This window comes from Grampus griseus, assembly GCF_964374135.1.
Source record: "Grampus griseus genome assembly, chromosome: 5".
Taxonomy (NCBI): domain Eukaryota; kingdom Metazoa; phylum Chordata; class Mammalia; order Artiodactyla; family Delphinidae; genus Grampus; species Grampus griseus.
This window is the reverse complement of record NC_138998.1, coordinates 96,332,383-96,346,976: the sequence shown is the minus strand read 5'-3', so window position 1 is coordinate 96,346,976 and position 14,594 is coordinate 96,332,383. Positions and strand designations below refer to the sequence as shown.

At 40.9% G+C, this 14,594-nt stretch overlaps 1 protein-coding gene across 3 annotated transcripts in view; it reads left to right on the top strand.

The window, feature by feature from the left end:
* The window catches only part of CMSS1 (cms1 ribosomal small subunit homolog), a 383,342-nt gene extending 369,974 nt beyond the window's left edge, over positions 1 to 13,368 (top strand). For all 3 annotated transcript variants that reach the window (XM_082654404.1, XM_082654405.1, XM_082654406.1), the window contains exons 6-10: positions 514 to 616; positions 4,109 to 4,169; positions 4,624 to 4,711; positions 10,353 to 10,441; positions 12,809 to 13,368. In XM_082654404.1, coding sequence (XP_082510530.1) covers positions 514 to 616; positions 4,109 to 4,169; positions 4,624 to 4,711; positions 10,353 to 10,441; positions 12,809 to 12,892 — 425 coding nt within the window. In that variant the 3' untranslated portion in view covers positions 12,893 to 13,368. The remainder of the gene's footprint in view (positions 1 to 513; positions 617 to 4,108; positions 4,170 to 4,623; positions 4,712 to 10,352; positions 10,442 to 12,808) is intronic.
* Positions 13,369 to 14,594: the final 1,226 nt, after the last annotated feature.

Here is a 14,594-nt window from a genome sequence, read left to right as displayed (position 1 = left end):
CCAGATGCGCAGGCTCAGCGGCCATGGCTCATGGGCCCAGCCTCTCTGCGGCATGTGGGGATCTTCCCGGATTGGGGCACGAGCCCCTGTCTCCTGCATCGGCAGGCAGATTCTCAACCACTGCGCCACCAGGGAAGCCCGCAAATGTAGTATTTTTAAATCAGTTCTTTTCCCGTTTAGTCAACACTGCCTTTAGGCAACAAACATAAATTAAAAAATAGAAAATGTTGTATTATTACAAACTTTTTAAATTTTCCTTTTCTTTTATTTTTGTACAAACTTAGTTCTAAAAGTGGTCACATTTAGCTACTTGGCATATTATATGTTTTGTGGTGTAAGTTAATGATATTTCATTTTTGTTTAATATCTAGAATAACCAGAGAATAGAATCTAAACAGTGCTCATATTTTATTTTACTTAAGCAATAACAAAGAAGTAATTGGGGGATGTTCAACTTTGGAGGCTTTATTTTGCTATATTTAGGGTAATATTTTTCTCATGGTCTTTTTTCAGTCTGCCCTAAATGGGTGAAACTTCGGAAAAACCACTGTGAGAAGAAATCGGTCCTGATGCTGATTATCTGTGGCTCTGCCATCCGAGCCCTGGAGCTCATTAGGTTGGAAGCTTCACCTGTTCCATTTCGTAACTGTTTTCTGAGTAACTGATATGTGCCGAGCTGACAAGTTCTATATGCTGGAGAGCAGCAATGAATAAAATATACAGAGTCCCCTCGCTCATGGAACCTACTTTCCAGTAAGGGAGGCAGACAATAAACAAATAAATATGCATTATAATGTCAAGTAGTGTTAAGTTATGTAGGAAAAAAAATAAAGCATGGCAAATGGATAGAAAAAGATGGGGGCTACTTTTAAAAGGATAGTCACAGAAAGCCTCTTAGGAGATTGACCTATGAGCAGAGACTTAAACAAAGTGAATGAGAACGCCAAGCAGATATCCGGAAGAAAAGTGTTCCAGGCAGAGGGGACATAGGTACAAAAGGCCCTGACATGGAGTGCCATTGGAGGATTTTGAGCAGAGAAGACACATGATCTGAATAATCATTCTAAAGGATCACTTTGGCTGCTGTGTGGAGAACACACAAGGGTAAAGCAGGGAGATCATACAAGCAATAACCAGTTGGAGAAATAAATGAAAGAAAAGATCTAATTTAAAATAGTAACAAGAAAAAATAGAACACCAAGGAAAAAACTAGCCAAAATTTAGATGAAGAAAATATTGCATAAGGGATGCAGCAGATCTTAAACAGAAAGGAGTACCATAGTGTTGAATAGGAAGATTCAACGTAAAGATGTCTGTTTTACCTAGAATAATCTACAAATTTCACAGATTCCCAATGAAACTCCTATAGAATTGTTTTTTAAACTAGATAAACTAGTTCTACGTTCATATGAGAAAATACAGAAGAAAAAATAGCTGGCGAAATTCTAAAAAAGAATGCTAGTGAGGATACTATGCCTATAATATCTATCAGATTTTTTAAAAAAAAAAACCTATTACAAAGTCTCAATAATTAAGAGTATGGAACTGGCACGTGTGTGACAGATCAGAACAGTGGAACAGAACTGGAAGTTCAGAGATAGGCCCATATGCATATGAAAGTACAGGATATGGCAAAAGTGAAAAATCAGTAGGGAAAGATGGATTATTTAATAATTGGTATTGGAACAACTGGGTAGCCATCGAAAAAAATTAAGCTGGGTTCCATATCTCACTCCTTATACCGAGATAAATGCCAAGTGGACCAAAAATTTATATGTAAAAATTATGTTTTAAAGACAGTTTGTCGGTGCTTTACTAAGTGCCTTCACATACCTTTTCATTTACTGTAGCTTTTGTAGAATAAACAAAAAGGCTTCCACTGGATCTGTAGTAGCGTTCAGCTTTCAGAGAAGAGCTGTCAGAGTAATATGGGATTTCCTGGGACTCACCCTCTCCCAAGGCCAGGCTCTGCACTGGGCTTTGACCAGAGACAAAACAGGAAAATCCAAGTCCTAAAGAAAAAGGAACTTGATCAAATAGATTAATGTGCAAAGTAGACTCTCGGTAGTTATTTAGCATCTATTTTTCTAAATGAGCTAATCTGACCATGAATTTAGAAAAGTAGTTTTTTAAGCTTTGTTAATCGTCCTTCAGAGCCTTTCTGCTAGGCACACGCGTTAAATTGTATCACACACCCTTTCAGTAAAACGAAAGTGTTTCTTTTAACTATTTCTGCTCCAAACATAAGTGATCTTCAAGACTCCAACTCTTTCTGGGCAGCCGTACTTGCTGGTTCTGAAATCATAAGAATTTACATTGACATTTCAGTGTTTTAAAGACTACCCACAGAACTCATTTCAGATTCAAACACTAATGGCAAAGAAGTTGGCCTGGAGGTGGCCTCTTAAAAACAAGTTGTCACATTGATTTGAGTTTTTACCGTACATAAATGCCTTTCTGATGGGCATAGAAGGACTATGTTGTCGTACTTCATTTGCCAATTCTCAGTGTTTCTTTATGTCTTCCGTAATATTATGATCCATTTCAAGGTTAGGTGATTTGCAGAAGGTGATTTCTGAGCAGGCATAACAAACCCTATTCATAAAGGCTAATATTGAATAATTCTAACTTTTGTAAGAATATCTGTTCTCTTGAGAACCATGAGTTATGTTAAATATGTCCCCTAAATTGTCTTCTTAGTTAACTTCGCCATGGAGAAAGCTCATGTGTAAGTACAGACTCGAGTGCAACAGAACGTGTGTAGCATGAGTCACTATTTTGTAAATTCATTTATTCCTACTGGTTGGTAATATTTCTCAAGCATATTAAGGATATAAAAAGGAAAGTAATATTCCGAGCAGTATTCCCATATTCTATTCCCAAACATCAACTAGAAGATTGTTCTTTTATACCCATTTTATACCCATTTATACCCGAAGCATTTCCACATATAAGATTTTACAGATAAGCTCACTCTGCAAAGTCCATAAAAGTAGGGAGGCTGCTGTGAATGAAGGACATAAGCCGTCCTGCTTCTCCCTGCTAGCTTATCCCTGTCCCTGCAGGGCAGCCACACACAGACCTTCGTACATGCCCTTGGGCTCTGTAGAGCACAGGCTGACATCACTGCTAAGATATTTCTCACAAACAAATTTTTTATGAGAACTATACTGCAGAGTTTGAAGATAAATTCTCTGCCAGGGACCTAAAATACAGAACTTTTGTATTACAGGTGTTAAAAAACAAAATTCAACCAAGTAAATTTGAAGATCACATTGGCTTAACTCAATGATTCATGAATCAGGCAGCACCCAGCCAGCAACTAGAAGGGCACTCCGAGGGGTTGTGCAAAATGGAAGTTTTTAATAGGAGAAAGGGTGGAGGGACTTCCCTGGCCGTCCAGTGGTTAAGACTCTGCACTCCCTATGTAGGGGGCACAGGTTCGATCCCTGGTCAGAAACGAAGATCCCACATGCTGCACAGCGCAGCCAGAAAAAAAAGGAAAAAGGGTGGAGCAATGGAGCCATTAACAAAAGAAAAGAAAGACTGCTTTTTAGGCCAGGACATCTTCTTTTGCGGGGGAAGGAAATGGCAAGGGTTTTATATTCCTCTCTGGTATGGAAAGGGCCCACAGGACAGATTACCTTACTGGTGCTTGACCACAGATTCCAGACTGGTTGATTAAGATTACGTTTCTCAGAAAAGTTGAAACTGCAGTTAGATGAAGTATTAAATCTGGGTTTCGGTATCATGGGCTTTTAGCATGAGTGACACCATTTTGGGACTGTGGTTTTCATTTTAACACAAGTGAAGGGCAAATCCACATGTTTCAATAATCAAGGAAACCTAAGTAAAGTTAACCGTGTGCCTGAGACTTAGAAGCCAACCCAGATGCATGCCTGATTAAAGGCCACCCCACTTTCATTCCAGAGATGGACTAACCTGAAAATCAGAATTTTGTGTGTGCGTATCTATCCACATACATATGTACATATAGACACACATAAATGTGCGTATTATTTTGAATAAATATGGTGTAATACTTAAGATGTCACATGGCCCTGAATGAGTGATTTTTCTTCTGCGTAAATCTATTGCTTTTCATCAGGTCAATGACTGCATTCAGAGGAGACAGCAAAGTCGTGAAATTATTCGCAAAACACATAAAGGTAAGCAAGGGCCTGTGGTTCCTAGTCGGGGGTGGAAGTGATCCTTAAGGGCCACTTCCAGACCTCAGTTGTTTCACTTCAGCCTCTTTTCCGTATCTCCTTAGGAAGCATGTTCTTTGGTGCCTTCCTTTTGTAACATATTGAACGACCGTTCCGATTTTCTTTGTGTTTCCTGCCTCTGCTCCCACAACAGTCACTACTCCTCTGTGCTCTGAGGTTTCCATACAGAAGCTGAGGTTTGAGCCCTGGACTCTTAGGAGACTTAACCAGTTTTCCGGGGAGATGGTCTTCTGTCTTGCTGTTAACCTTCTTTGCCCTGGAAGTTGACCCTAAACAAGAGTAGCCCCTTTTGCTTTTTTACTTTCTTAACTTTTAGATTAAATGCTCTAAATTGGACTATGATTGAACTTTCCAATGACTCTTCTTTTCTTTGTTCTCTTCCATTTTGGAATAGGTCCAGGAGCAGGTAAAATTGCTGGAGAAGCGTGTGGTACACCTGGGTGTAGGAACTCCAGGGAGGATTAAAGAACTCATTAAACAAGGTATGAAAAGAGGTAGTGATACTCCTACTCAGAGCTGAGTGTTTGCCTAACACCCATGTGAGTTTGGGAAACCACATGTGTGATGTAGTGAAATCAGACCTCTGTGTTAAGTCAGGAGTTGGAAACTTAGCCTTTAGTCCCTAAAGCCAGCCAGCAGGTGTAGTACAATAGGGAATGATAAGGACTGTGGCAAACTGTGGTACTTATGCCCATCTAAATACATTCAAATTCCAGTTGCTTTAAGCAGTTTAGTGGGTCCACAATCTATTCTACCGATTTGCAGCCTCTGGAATTTATATAGCTGAATGTGTTGAATATTTCCCTCTCACTTAATTGAGTCTCGGCTCCCCAAGACTCCCATTCCAGTTGAGGGCTGGTATAGAAGATATGTTGAAACAAAAAATGCAGTTTCTATGGATGAAATACAAGCACTCTAGAATACTTCTTGCGAATGTGTTTCTCTTTTAGTGCTTTACCTTGAAAGTGTTCCAGACATCATCCACCAATGGGTTTTGTTTGTTTTTTTTTTTTTTTGCGGTACGCGGGCCTCTCACTGCTGTGGCCTCTCCCATTGCGGAGCACAGGCTCAGAGGCCATGGCTCTCGGGCCCAGCTGCTCCGCAGCATGTGGGATCCTCCTGGACCGGGTCACGAACCCGTGTCCCCTGCATCGGCAGGCGGACTCTCAACCACTGCACCACCAGGGAAGCCCCACCAGTGGGTTTTTATAGTTTGTTGACCTTCTCAAAGCCAGTAGCCTAAAAACCTGCTGACCTGCTGATGATCTTAGTACATGTTCTACCTTACCTGCCAGACAGATTAAAGATTTATTTTAAATACTCATTTCCAAATTACTTGTTTAACAACTTTATTTTATAACTGCCTGGAGCTATTCCTGGATTTTTACATATCTAAAAGTAATGTGTTCATCAATATAATATCTCAGTATAGAGATGATCGTTTGAAAGGAAGCAAACAAGAGCTAAAAATACTAGTGTTTCTCTCCAGATGAAAACCTTGGGTAAGTGAAAACACTATATGCAGAGGTCTGTGCAATTACAAGGAAGTAGCAAACTTGGTAGCCCCAGGCAAGGAAGGGAAACAAATATTTTTTGAGTTCCTACTTGTACTCAGTGCTGTGCTAGACACCCTCACAGATCTCATTTAGTACTCATAGCATCCTTGCAGGCTAGTATTCTTATTTCTTATGAGAGAAAACTGAAGCTTGGAGGGTCATGTAGCCCCTTCCAAGATCTCTCATTCTAGGCCTTCCTGGTTCCAGAGCCTTTCCCCCTCCAGGAGCTCCTGATCCAATTGAAGAGATAAATGTGCATAAGATGCGACTGACGACATGAGGCAGTAAATGCCAAGGTCCGAACAAGTGCTTCTAAGTCCTACAGGAGTTGAAATGAGGGAGAGATTGTTATGGTGGCTGAATCTGCAGGGAAGTCTTTACAGAGGAAAGGATCTTTAACTGATCTTTGAAGTATGGGTAGGATTAAAATAGGATCTTTTTAATATACTTTAAAGTATGGAGATGTGAGAAAAGCATTCAGGAATGGGACAACAGCTGAATCAAAAGCAGGCAGGCAGATACATGGGGTATATCCAAAGGAGACAATAAGTAGTCAATACATGTTGAGGTTAAGAGCCCCTATTACAGACTCAAATCTATGGATGCAAATCCCAGGTCCAGCAGCTTACCAGCTCTGTGACTTGGCAAGTTTCTTAACCTTTCTAAAACTGTTTCTTTATCTGAATGACATAGATAGTAATAGCACCTACCTCAAAGGATTGTTATGCCAATAAAAAGCTAAACACAGTTAGTGTTACACCTTAAGAACTCAACAAATACTAGTTATTACTTTTATTAAAGAGACCACCTTTCTTGGTTGGAGACTTCGTGGGCTGTGGTAGCCTGTGCTTCAGTTGGAAAGAAAGTCAGATTTTGGAGGAAGGCCCTTGCACAGTGATTGGCTGGATTTTTGTCTTGTGGCCCTAGGAGGGTATTGGAAGCGAAGGCGCAGGTGAGAGGTGCTCATAGTCCATCCATGAGACGCGGAGGTGGGAGAGATTGGCTGGGCAGCTGGGAGGCCAGGGATGCGCCCTCCCTCTCCCACAGCTCTTAGCCAAAGACTCACCTCTCCCCTTCCTGGATTCCACATGTTTTGTATGTGTCGCCAGGTCCCCCAGGCAACAGGGCCACTCTTCTCCATATTTAATATTTAAAAGAGAGAGAGAGAGAGAGAACGAAGCTGCCCAGACTGTTGAAATTATATTTCTACAGAGTTTTGAAAACTCACTGTGAAAGCTTATTTCATCTAAGGAGTGGAAAAATCATTTAAGGAGCTGTTGATTTATTTATAATACTAATGAAAATAGCTCTTCTGATTCTGATTGGATGAATGGTTTAATATTCATTGACTACAGATGTTAGGCTACATACAAAGTGTTTAAAGAGAACAATTCCAGCACTCCAAAAACTGAAAGTATAACAAAGCAAGACAAATGGCACATAACTCATTTTATGTAGCTGTTTATGACTTAAGATGTTTATATATGTGATATATTAAGGAGAGTTTCCGAACATCAAAAGATATTCCATAACCTTGGGATCAGTACACTTACAGACAGAATTCTATTGTTTTATTTAATAAGGAAAGGGATTTTCTAATTATAAGAGCCCTTGTAAAATGCAAAAAGGTACAGAAAAGAAAATAGGTCACTTTAGAGGTAATGTCTTGTTAGTTAATATTAAATATATTTCCTTTCAGTCTTTTTTCTATGCATTTATCTATATTTTTTATAAATGGAGATCATATTGCATATCATAACTTTATAACCTGTCTTCTCTACTTAATATATCCCATGAGAACTTTGCTTGTCATGAAATAGTTTTAATTTTTCATTTTTAATGGCTGCATAATATTCTATTGAGTTTTTTTCCAGTTTTGTTGAGATATAATTGACATATAACATTGTATTGGCCAAGGTGTACAACATGATTTGGTATATGTGATGTGTAAAGTGATTACTACAGTACGTTTAGTTAACACCAGTCACTTCATATCGTTACAGTTTTTTTTCTTGTCATGAGAACTTTTAGGATCTACTGTCTTAGCAACTTTCACATATACAGTACAGCATTGTTAACTATACTCACCATGCTGTACTTTACATCCCCAGCACTTATTTATCTTATAACTGGAAGTTTTTACCTTTGGACCACCTTCATCTATTTCTCCCACCTCTTACCTCTGGCACCCAGCACCAATCTGTTCTCTGTACCTATGAGTTCATTTTTGTTTTTTGTTTTTTTTTAGATTCCACATATATGTAAGATCATACAGTATTTGTCTTTCTCTATCTGACTTATTTCACTTAGTATAATGCTGTCAAGGTCCCTCCACATTGTCACAAGTGGCAGGATTTTCTTCTTTTTTATGGCTGAATAATATTGCTGTGTTTGTGTGTGTGTGTGTGTGCATGTGTGTGTGTGTGTGACATATTCTTTATATATTCGTCAATGGACACTTAGGTTGTTTCCAAATCTTGGCTTTTGGAAGTAATGTAGCAGTGAACATGGGAGGTACAGATGTCTTTTCAAGACAGTGATTTCATTTCCTTTGGATATATACCCAGAAGTGGAGTTGCTGGATCATAGGGTAGTTCTATTTTTAATTTTTAGAGAAACCTCTATACTGTTTTCCATAATGACTGCACAAATTTACAATCCCACCAGCAGTACACAAGTTCCTTTTTCTCTATAACCTTGCCTGTACTTGTTATTTCCTGTCTTTTTGATAACAGTCATTCTAACAGGTATGAGGTGATAACTCATTGTGGTTTTGATTTGTGTTTCCCTGATGATTAGTGATGTTGAGCTCCTTTTCATGTACTTATTGGCCATTTGGATGTCTCCTTTGGAAAAACTGTATATTCAGTTCCTCCACCCATTTTTAAATCAAATCATTTGGGGTTTGGGGGGGGGGGTTTGTTTTTTGCGGTACGCGGGCCTCTCACTGTTATGGCCTCTTCTGTTGCGGAGCACAGGCTCCGGACGCGCAGGCTCAGCGGCCATGGCTCACGGGCCTAGCCGCTCCACGGCATGTGGGATCTTTCCGGACTGGGGCACGAACCCACGTCCCCTGCATCGGCAGGCAGACTCTCAACCACTGTGCCACCAGGGAGGCCCCAAATCATTTGGTTTTTTGACCTTGAGTTGTATGAGTTCTTTACATATTTTGGATATTGACCCCAAGTTATATTGGTGTTTAGCAATTCTATTATGGTAGGATATTTGGGTTGTTTCTAATTTGTTTTGCTATTATAAGTAATACACAGTGATCATCTTTATAAGTAACTATGCTTAAGTTTCTGGTGTTTTATTGGGATATGTCAGAGAAGGAGAATTATTTTATCAAACAGTAAGCATTTTAAAGCTCCTATTATATAATGTCCAGTTGCCTTCCAGAGAGGCTGTACCTGTTTGCTGTCCCATCAGCAGTCAATTATTTTTGTTTGTTTGTTTTTGTTTTTTGGGGTTTTTGTGCGGTACGTGGGCCTCTCACTGTTGTGGCCTCTCCCGCTGCAGAGCACAGGCTCCGGATGCGCAGGCTTAGCGGCCATGGCTCACGGGCCTAGCCGCTGCGTGGCATGTGGGATCCTCCCGGACCGGGGCACGAACCCGTGTCCCCTGCATCGGCAGGCGGACTCTCAACCACTGCGCCACCAGGGGAGCCCAGCAGTCAATTATTTTTAAGGGAACACTATCAACCCATTGTCTTTCTTAATTTCCATCATTTTTAATTTACAGAGAGAGTTCTAAATAAGAGGCATCGTAGTTATAAGAAGCATGAAAAAGTCTTTAGGGCAGAGGGGAAATTATTGAAATAGCCAATATTGAGGGGAAGTGCTGAAGGATAAAAGAAGGCTTCATTATGTTTCCAGGTGTGATAGCTTGGGGCAGTGGGCAGAACGTGTAGAATGGGAAAAACTAACTGCCCAACTCTGAGACCTCTGAGGAACAGACAACCCCTGAGGTCCCCTCCAGCCCCACACTTCATAATTGTCTCTAGATACACAGGAAGACAGCAGGAATGAGTCCTTAAGTGGTTTACCAGTCTCCTCAAAGGATAGCAGGCTTTGAATAGAGCCCATTCATCTTAACTTTCCTTTTTGCCTGAAATTAACCTCCCAACCCTGTCCACATCCTTCTGCCGACTCACCTCTTCAGAGTCACGCAGACTCTGTTGTACTCAACTCCTCTGAAGGGTCACTATCCCAAATTGCAAGGATACGTCTTATCAAATCCCTGTCGGGAATGACACTTTACCCTCTGGGACTTCATGAAATGGAGGCTTGGGATTGATTCTTTGCCAGAACTTGAGCATTTCACGAGCTTAGCAAGAGCAGCTTCCCTGCTTCGCTGAGAATCAGTGATAAGATTGTAAGGAGAGTAAGTCTCTGAGTGCTGCATTTGTTTTCCATCAGACAGGGACAGCACTTAACGTGCAGAGATTAGTTACTGGGGGAAAAAAGAGCAAATGAGGCAAAAAAGCAACCAGAGGAATAAAAAATCATTTTAATAAGCTTATGTCATAAGTTCTTTAATGTAGCAACTCTCTCCCTGTCTCTTTCAGGTGGCCTTAATTTGAACCCCTTAAAGTTTCTGGTTTTTGACTGGAATTGGAGAGATCAGAAGTTGAGAAGGATGATGGACATTCCCGAGGTACCATATAACTAGCAATCCAGCAATTGCCTTTAATCTTTTTTTTTTTTCAATCTGAACTTGAGTTCAAACACAGCAGTAAAGTCTTTGACATGGGGAACCAGCACACTCTGGCCTTTGAAATTATTTCTTTTAACTCTGAAGTAACTACAATTATAGAGACCATCTCACCCTTTACACATAACTGTATCCTTTCCATGTGTTTTATAGGAATCAGCTTTTTTTCTTCATTAAATGACCAGTGGCCTCTGCCCCACTGGGGACCACATCTATACCGCATCTTTGAGAAACAGGAAGATCTAGAGGACTTGGTGTATTTCCCTGTGCCTTGTTTTAGAGACACAATCGTCTTTGCCTTTTCATCCTTATAAATAGGTACTTGGAGGTGGGGGAGCACAAACTTGCCTCATTGCCTTCATCTCCACGTACCCAAAAACCCACTTACTTAAATTAGAGGGCTATTTTGGTTTTGGGGAGTGGGGAAATTTTTTTGATGTCTCAATGGATTAAAACCGATTGAATACTGAATAGGAACAGCATTAGCTCATTATATATTTATGAAAGTAATCCATTATCATCATAATGTGAAAAATTGAGGGACTTCCCTGGTGGCACAGTGGTTGAGAATCTGCCTGCCAGTGCAGGGGACACGGGTTCGAGCCCTGGTCTGGGAAGATCTCACATGCCGCGGAGCAACTAAGCCCGTGCACCACAACTACTGAAGCCCACGCACTCTAGGGCCCGCGTGCTGCAACTACTGAGCTCGCATGCTGCAACTATGGAAGCCCGCGCACCTAGAGCCCATTCTCCACAACAAGAGAAGCCACAGCAGTGAGAAGCCTGTGCACCACAACGAAGAGTACCCGCGCTGGCCGCAACTGGAGAAAGCCCACATGCAGCAACAAAGACCCAACGCAGCCAAAAATAGATTTTAAAAAATAATTAAAGGGCTTCCCTGGTGGCGCAGTGGTTGAGAGTCCGCCTGCCGATGCAGGGGACACGGGTTCATGCCCCGGTCCGGGAAGATCCCACATGCCGCGGAGCAGCTAGGCCCGTGAGCCATGGCCGCTGAGCCTGCGCGTCCGGAGCCTGTGCTCCGCAACGGGAGAGGCCACAACAGTGAGAGGCCCGCGTACCGCAAAAAAAATTAAATTTAAATTTAAAAAACAAAGAAAGAAAAATTGATTTGCCACCTACCATGTTATCATCTGACTAATCTTTCAATCTAGCCTGATGCTTAGAAGTAGCTATTGGAGAGAATAGGGTTGTGCAGTAATAAACATGGCTGCCAGTCACCAGCCAGAAATAAATCACGGCAGTAACTATCAAAGAAGCTTGCAATCATTCCTCCAAACATGTTGAATGAATTAATTTACTGTATAAAACTATATCCTCAGAATGACCAAACCTGATTATAATTGACTGGCGAGTTAAGCTAAAAACCATTTTCTCACTTCCCTGCACACACACACACACACACACACACACACAGTCTCCTGAACTGTTGTTGTTGTTTTTTTTTAATAAATTTATTTATTTTTGGCTGCGTTGGGTCTTCGTTGCTGCCTGCGGGCTTTCTCTAGTTGCGGCGAGTAGGGGCTACTCTTCGTTGCGGTGCGTGGGCTTCTCATTGCGGTGACTTCTCTTGTGGAGCACAGGCTCTAGGCGCACGGGCTAAAGTAGTTGTGGCACAAGTGCTCAGTAGTTGTGGCTCGCGGGCTCTAGAGTGCAGGCTCAGTAGTTGTGGCACATGGGCCCAGTTGCTCCACAACATGTGGGATCTTCCCGGACCAGGGCTCGAACCCATGTCCCTGCATCAGCAGGCAGATTCTTAACCACTGCACCACCAGGGAAGCCCCCCTGACTGTTTTTTTAAAACTAGTTTAACCAACTTGATGTCAGGCACATGAGGTCATATTTGATTATTTCAGTTATAATGTTAAACCTGAGTAAACAACCATCACTAGTTTTCTAATTATAATAATGAGGGAGAAATAGTATTCAAGAAAAACATTTTAACCCATACTTATTTTTATTGTGATGATGTCATTATTAACAGTTATCCTGCATTAAAATATTGTGTATAGTCTATAGGCACACTTTGAATATCTTGAAAAAGATTTTTCTGTGAGATTTTATGTTGAATTTTGTACAAACAAAAGGACATCTTAATGAAATTGATGTCTTATATAGTACCGCTTCCTTTACTTACGTAAATATTTCAACTCTGAATAAAATGCAGGTTTTGCTCTTCCTGATTCTGGCCATAACAGCTGCATAAATACCAGGGACTCCAGACTGGTTGAATTTATTCACCAAGACCATCTTTTCTTGATCTTAAACTTTTTTTTCTTTTCTCTCACTTAGATAAGAAAGGAGGTTTTTGAAATTCTGGAAATGGGAGTCCTCAGCCTATGCAAGTCAGAATCTTTGAAGCTGGGCCTTTTCTAAGTCTGGGTCCTAATGAAAATTCCTGTTTTCGTGGTGGGATTTGCATGGCTCTGGCCCATTGCAAGCAGTTGGTAAATATCAGCTATTGTTTTATTAAATTGATTGTATCACCAGATGGATCACTGGGAATCTTAGGTGGGGATTCTTTTACAAAATGAATGTGTCCTTTGCCAACTCCCTTGTATAATAAAGTATCACTGGCTTGTGTGTGATTTTTGTTAAGCAGACTGAGTTTTTCTTTCACCAACTGGCTTCTGATGTGACTGTACAAGCAAGGGAAAGAGCATCTGGGCAGCCTCAGGCAAGCCCCTTCCCTCTCTGAGCCTGTTTCATCAACTGTGAAATGGGAATACTATCTTGCAGGATTGCTGAGGATTTCATGAGATGGTATGTGTGGAACAGATTTGAAACTGTGATGCCTAGTCCCAGTGTGAAGGGTGGCAGTGGTACTACTGGTGGAAAGAGCTCCAAGGATATGTGGCACTTTGTAAACAAATAAAAGACAACAGTGTAACTACAACTGTCTTATTCATTTATTTAATTCTTTGTTTTGAGATAATTTCACACTTACAGAAAAGTTGCAAAAATAGTATAAAGAATTTCCATATTCCCTTCCCCTAGCATCCCCCAATGTTAAGATCTTGTATAACTATAGTACAGTTATCAAAACTAAGAAATCAACATGGGTACAATACAATTAACTAAACTACAGACTTTATTTGGATTATACCAGTTTTACCACTGATGTCCTTTTTCTATTCCAGGATCCAGTGAAGGATCCCACATTGCATATAAGTTTCCTAAGAAGAATATATGTAGTCTGTCACAGTTAATCATTAAAATAGTTCTGGAGGAAACGTCTTTATATTTTACAGATGATTAAACTGAATCTCAGAAAGGACACACACTACTTTAAGTAGCAGAAGAAGAAGTCAAACCCAGATCTCCTGTATTCACTTCAGGACACCATGGTTATCTATCTGGGGAGTCGGGCATATATAACAAAGGAGATAATAAAGCAAACAGTTGCCACTACTGGTATATGAAGTTCCACATTCAAATATTGTGAAATGTTAAAGGAGTCCAGCAGTGTAGCACATCACACTCTGGCAAATCACATGCTTCCACACACCAGCGACTTGCTATTTGTGCACCTCTGTGGGCTAGAAGCCACACACGGGGATTCAAAGGATAAGGGAACACGTTCCATCCTGCAGGACTCTGGCTCAAGCTCAACAAGTTACAGGAAAAAGAAGGAAAGCCACCACAGCATGAGAATTCATTCAAGCTATAGCTAAACTTAGCCCTTTGGGGGCTGACCCTCCCCCAAGTAAGAGAGAATTCTGCCTTCCAACTGAAACATCGGCTCATCCTGCCTGATGACCTTCAAACTGTGACATCGGCTCTTCCTGGTTCTATGGCAGCTTTTGGCCTTCAAACTCAAACTGGAGGAACATCAGCTCTGCAGATTTTGGACTTGCCAGCCTCCTCCGTAATCACGTGAGCCAATTCTTTATGATAGATCTATATATACATTTAGATCTGTTGGTTCTGTTTCTCCGGAAAACCCTAATATACTCCTGTGAAGCACCTTTTAGTTTGGGATTTTGGTTAGGTTGGTTTTGTTGTTTTATAAAAAGCCTAAGAAATACTGTTCTTGATTTGTTACTGTAATGACCCTTCTGGTAGGTGTTACGTATGT